The 5815-nt window shown below is 41.2% G+C and overlaps 1 protein-coding gene across 1 annotated transcript; it reads left to right on the plus strand.

Moving 5' to 3' along the window:
- Window positions 1-329: 329 nt before the first annotated feature.
- myd88 (MYD88 innate immune signal transduction adaptor) lies at window positions 330-5135 on the plus strand. Its single transcript, XM_035415361.1, has 5 exons — window positions 330-1056; window positions 1669-1782; window positions 2226-2406; window positions 3887-3978; window positions 4718-5135. Exons 1-5 carry the CDS (start codon window positions 750-752, stop codon window positions 4870-4872), a joined length of 849 nt encoding a protein of 282 aa, XP_035271252.1. The 5' UTR covers window positions 330-749; the 3' UTR covers window positions 4873-5135.
- The last annotated feature ends 680 nt before the right edge of the window (window positions 5136-5815 follow it).

Consider the following 5815-nt stretch of genomic DNA (forward strand, 5'->3'; position numbering starts at 1 on the left):
ATCTTCTGTCACCATCATAGTTTCAATCCCTTTGCAATTTTCAAAGTTAAATTTTTTAGAAATATATCACAAAAGATGAAGCGAAAGAAACGCCAACTGTTGATATCTAAGCATACTCAGAGTGATACACTAATGAAGTGCTCCAGCCTTGTTCATGACAACTCTAAAACCAGATTTCAGATCTCCCCAGTTTCTGCTGAGATCATCTGATCTTTATGAAAAATGCATTTCTGGAACATTGTGAAAGACCTTCTGAATTCATTGATTTTACTTTTTGTTCGAAGTGCGTACTGATCAGTGGCTCCTCCCTATGACGTTGTGTGCGCATTTCCTCATTCTTCGGACTAAGGAAATCACTTCAACCGGACAGACGCATAGGCTACGTGATTTCCATAAAACAGAATAGCACGCATGAGATCCGTACTACCACGCTCTAATTCCGAATTTTCATTGAATGTTTTATTTATTCGGTTAGGGCTCGATCTGCAAGAATGAAAGCGCCAGTTAAAAATTTTGGTCTGAATTCTTTTTAGACGGAGAACTGGTAAACCAAAACTTCGATAATACTCTTCAAATTAGTTTTTCCTGAGTTTTACAACAACTGAAGCAGGAATTGCATTATTACCTAGTAAATGACCGCCAATCAAACTTAAAAATAATACTTTAGGGACTATATTTTATATTGTGAATTTTAAAAACCCTTTTTAAATTTCCGCGCAGAATTTGTACCTCTGTCTACGCATGAGAATATGGCTGACAGTTCAAGCATAGATTATTCGAGTATCCCGTTGATAGCTTTAAATTTCAGTTTGAGGAAAGAGCTTGGACTTCACTTAAATCCGAGGAATACTGTTGCTGCAGACTGGGCTACAATGGCTGAAATGATGGGTTTCAGTTATATTGAAATAAAAAACTACGAAAAATACGATAACCCAACTGCAAAGATTTTAGAAGACTGGCAGTCACGATGTCCCAAAGCCACAGTGGGAAAGTTGGTGTCCATGCTTGAAGAAGCGGAGAGAAAGGATATTCTGACCGAGCTAGCCTCCTTGATTGGTGAGTGGCAGTGGTGTTACAATATGGACCGAAAACTTACAGCAGCTCGACCGACTTACAAGGCTACCAATTAGCCTACCTACCCAGTGGATTACCCACACGACCATGACACTTGGTGACAACAGACGTTTGACAGTTTCTCGCGTATTTATCGTCTATTTTCCTCTTTTAATGTTGGAATTTTAAAACGATGATATAAGGGTGATTTTGCAGTATTTGAGGGAATGTATTTCACACGGGTCTTAAGACGTCTGCAGTGATTAAACCTTTGTAAACACAACATGGGATGTAGTGGTACAGACATGCCTCCAGGCCCTGGTGCACGGCATGCCAAAGAGGTGTCAAGGCATCATTCAACGTTTATGGGATTTTGTGAGATACATTTTTGCTGTTAGTGTGTGTTGTATAGGAATCATTGTTCCACAATCACTCATAATCTTATGATAAGCTGTTGTTGTTGTTGTTGTTGTTGTTGTTGTTAATATCCAAATTATGTATTGGAGCTTTCATCCATGACTGCTCAACAACAAGTATATTGGGTAGATGTCATTCTTCATATCCCACATTAGCAGATAAAAAAATGAGAGGGTGTTGTGTGTTCTGTCTGTGCAGAAAAGGACTGCATTGCATATTTGAAGCGGAAGGAGGAGTCACCAGTTCAGGTACCTGAAGTAGACAGCTGGACACCTGATAAGAATGGCATAACAACGAAAGACGATCCGATGGGTCAGTATTTTTAAAATGAACTCCCCAGATTCCTTTTTTGGGGTGTTTTTGTACGTCTTTTTAGTACACTCTAAATCTTGCAAGATTTTCAAAAAAATCTACAGTGAGCAACATATGTCTTCATTAACTCACCCTGTTTGTTGATGAGGTAGGCCCGGCACTTAAGATGCACAGGTGCTTAGCTAGCTTAATGGATAAGATGCTGTTTATTATGATGGTAAATTGGCACCAACCAAAACAATGCCTATGAAAGTTCTTGAAATCTGATCATTTTAAAGTTCCTAAATTATTTGTACTATATACATGGAGGTGAATTGGTAGATTAATGCTTTGCTAGAATTAAGACTGATGTTTTGTGGTGAGATTTGTAATGAGGAGTGATTTGTATGTTGCATTCAGAAAATCTTGCTGAATTCACTGTTGATGTTGTCCCCTGGTTACAGGCAACATGCCCGAAATGTTTGATGCCTTCATCTGCTACTGCCAGAGTGACATTGAGTTTGTCCATGAGATGATCCGACAGCTGGAGCAGACGGTCTACAGGCTTAAACTGTGTGTGTTCGACAGGGATGTTCTCCCGGGCACTTGTGTTTGGACTGTCACCAGTGAACTCATCGAAATGAGGTCAGCCACGCAGGAGTGCATTATGGGAGATGAGCTCTGAGAGGAAGTGGGAGACTTGTGGGTGTTCCCTCGCCTGCTCCTCACTGCTCAAGTGTTTTATTTTCTTTCTTTTTTTGCAGTGGTGTCTTTATCTGAAGTGCTCAAATTCAAAAAAAAGTTTTGTATTCAAAGAAGCTAGTACCAAGATTTTGAACTTGATGTGAGCTGTAACAGTGATATGATATAGTGGAGGTGACTTGGGAAGATTGTAGACAAGTTGTGGAGCTGCATTGTGTATTAGCTGCAGTGGTTTGGTTACACAGTCAGGGAGCTAAGAAAGCAGAGAAGTGCAATAGTCACAATGTCAGAACAAGTTGTTGGACTAGGAGCTGAGTAGAGTAGGTGGGGATGGAGGGACTGATTCTACCAATGTTGTAAAGAAAAGGAACATTGAAACAAGAAAAGGAACTAGTTATCTAAGATGATGCCTAGGCTATTTTTTATACAAGTGCTGTGAGTGCGTAGCATCCAGATTTAATGAGAGGGCTTCCGGTAGGGAGGAATGTAGATAACCTCAGTTTGAACCAGGTTAAAGTTCAGGCAACAGTTTGCCATTCACCATGAGATGCACTGCTTGAGTTCCAGCTTGAGGAAAGGAGAAGAAATTAGAATATCATCATATGTTGTGAGAAGAGTTGATAGAACAAAGAAATTGCTTGTGAAAAAGAACAGGAGGGGGCTGAGTATAGAACCTTGGGGAACACCTGCAGGAAGATTATGTGGTCTAGACATGCCACAATTCCAGAATAACCCTAAAGGAACATCCAGAGAGGTAGGATTCAACCCACTTTAGAGCTGTGCCTGAGATCCCAATGTAGTTAGGGTAAAGAGGAGGAGCATGTGGTCAGCTGTGTCACAAGCTGGTGGTCAACTGTATCACAAGCTGAGAGAAATCCAAAAGACAGGCCAGAAGAAAGGGAAGATGCTCTAGGTAATGGAAGTGCTTCATTGATGGAGATGAGGGCTGTCTCTGTGGATTGGTCAGCCCTGAAGCCAGACTGAAAAGAGTTAAGAAGGGTATTCTGTGAAAGGAAGCCCTGGCTCAGTGGTTTTAGAGAGTAAATGAAGCAGAGACCAAATGACAATTTGTGACAGTAGAAATGTTTTCCGCGTCAAAGATGTGACGCCTGCCTCCTTGAAGACAAACAACCAGTAGAAAGTGAGGACTGGAGAAGATGGACAGACTGATAGTGGGTGTGAATACAGCCCAAGGCACAGGTGGTTGGTTGTTGTCTGACCATTAGTTGAGAGGTGTTGACATCTGTATGGTGAGAGCACTTTTAGGTAGGACTGGCACGGAGGATAGTTTGGCAGAGCAGGACAAAACGATACAAGGGGAAGAGGATCTTTTTTATTGTCTATTTAGCGCTCATGCCATTCATAATGAGAAGTAGGGTACACCTTTAATGTCTGACTAAATGTGGTGTGTTTTTCCGTCAAGGTGTAAGAGAATGGTTGCAGTGATTTCGGATGAATACCTTGACAGTGAAGCATGCGACTTTCAAACCAAGTTTGCTCTCAGCCTCTGTCCAGGTAATGTCCCTTCACTTTCATTCCTTTTTACCAAAATGCCCACTTAAGAAGTACGTCTCCTGGTTGAGTGTGAAGAGAAGTACGGTAATGGGGCTGTCAGATGACAGGCCCACTTCACGTCCTAATGTTCTTGGTGCATTGATGCAGTCCAGATTGAACCCACATGCCAGTGCAGACTGGCTGAGATTGCTGCTTGTGCCAGCTGCGATAACAGCGCACCCTAGCTGATGGATTGCAGAATGAAAAGGCGATCGACCACTAACTGTATATAGGACAGTCAGTTTCACTGAGGACTTCGCAGTAATGGGATGGGCTTTCCCAATTTGCAGAGAAAAGAAATTAAAAATTGTGCAGACAAACTGAGAAAAGAACCTCTAAAAGAGTTCATTATCACTGATGCTTCAGTTTTTAGTAAACAGCTGTCGATTGAGGTCTATATATCTGAATTTAATGCCCATCTAGCTTGACTGATGTATGGCCAGGTGCAAGCTTTATGTCAGTGATGGTTGAGGCCAGATTTCTCTCTTTACTGAGAGATGTGATTAAAAATGAAATACAAATTTAAACATGTCTGTTTTCATTCCAGAAAAAAAATGCATTTAATTTTGCAGTTACGATTTTTTTTTCTCGGTATTAATAAAAATGGAAATGCTCTGTGTTTTAGTTGTATGTGTTTAGTGGAATCCTCTAGCAGCTAGTGCCATGTAGAACTAAGACTCATTTCTTGAAATTTTGGCAGGAGCGCAAAAGAAACGTCTCATCCCAGTGTTGTACAAGCCAATGAAGAAGCCTTTCCCGAGCATCCTGCGCTTCCTGACTGTATGCGACTACACCCGGCCCTGCACCCAGTCTTGGTTCTGGGGCAGACTGGCTAGAGCTCTGTCTCTCCCGTGATGGCCTACTCTCAAATCACCACGTTGTGTGTGCTTTTCGGAAGTAGCGTTGCTTGTATTTGGGTGTGTGGTAGTTGGAGGGAAGTTCAAGGCCCGACAGCCTGTGCGCATTGCTTATTTTCCAGCTCTTCTGCGACATAGACCCACGCTGAAGACTTCATGCAAATTTCCATGTTTGCTCAGTGATTTTTTTTTTTGTGAATAAGAGGCCTCATGAACATTGAGTTTTGAAATATAAAATCAAAGACTGAAAAAGCAACAGGATTTTATCAGAGGCACTTAAGAGTCCTTGAATAATGATGATTATCTAGGAACGCTCCATGTCAGGATACTTATAATGCCCTGAACCAGGGGTCCTCAGTCGTATCCAGAAAGGGCCGGTGTGGGTGCAGGCTTTTGTTCCAACAAGCAGTAACACACTTGATTCTACTAATCAACCCTGTGGAATCTTTGCTAAGCACCTTGATTAGTAGAATCAGGTATGTAACTGCCCAGTTGGAACAAAAAGCCTGCACCCACACTGGCCCTTTCTGGATAAGATTGAGGACCCCTGCCCTAAACTGATCCTGGATCACATTCTGGATCACATTCTGCTCTAATTGGTCAGAGTTTGGGTTGGGTTGCTGGGACAGTATACATTTTCAAGGATATCGAGGCAATTTATATTGTTTTATTGATGCTCTGCAACACTGCTGTAGTCTACAGGGGTTTGATGTGTACCATGATGTATGCTGGTTTACATCCCTACCTTTTCCTTATGAATTCAGATCATTGAAAAGTAAATTGTAAATTGCATAGTGCAGGTTTGGCTCATAAATTAAAACTGATCTGAATGATTTACAAAGTCTTTAAAATGATAGAGAATAATAATTATTTGTAAAAAAAATAGCATGTGTTTTTAATGACAAGAGAATACATCAGCCATCATTAGCTATTAATAATGT

The sequence above is a fragment of the Anguilla anguilla genome, chromosome 4 (assembly GCF_013347855.1).
Source record: "Anguilla anguilla isolate fAngAng1 chromosome 4, fAngAng1.pri, whole genome shotgun sequence".
Classification (NCBI taxonomy): Eukaryota; Metazoa; Chordata; class Actinopteri; order Anguilliformes; family Anguillidae; genus Anguilla; species Anguilla anguilla.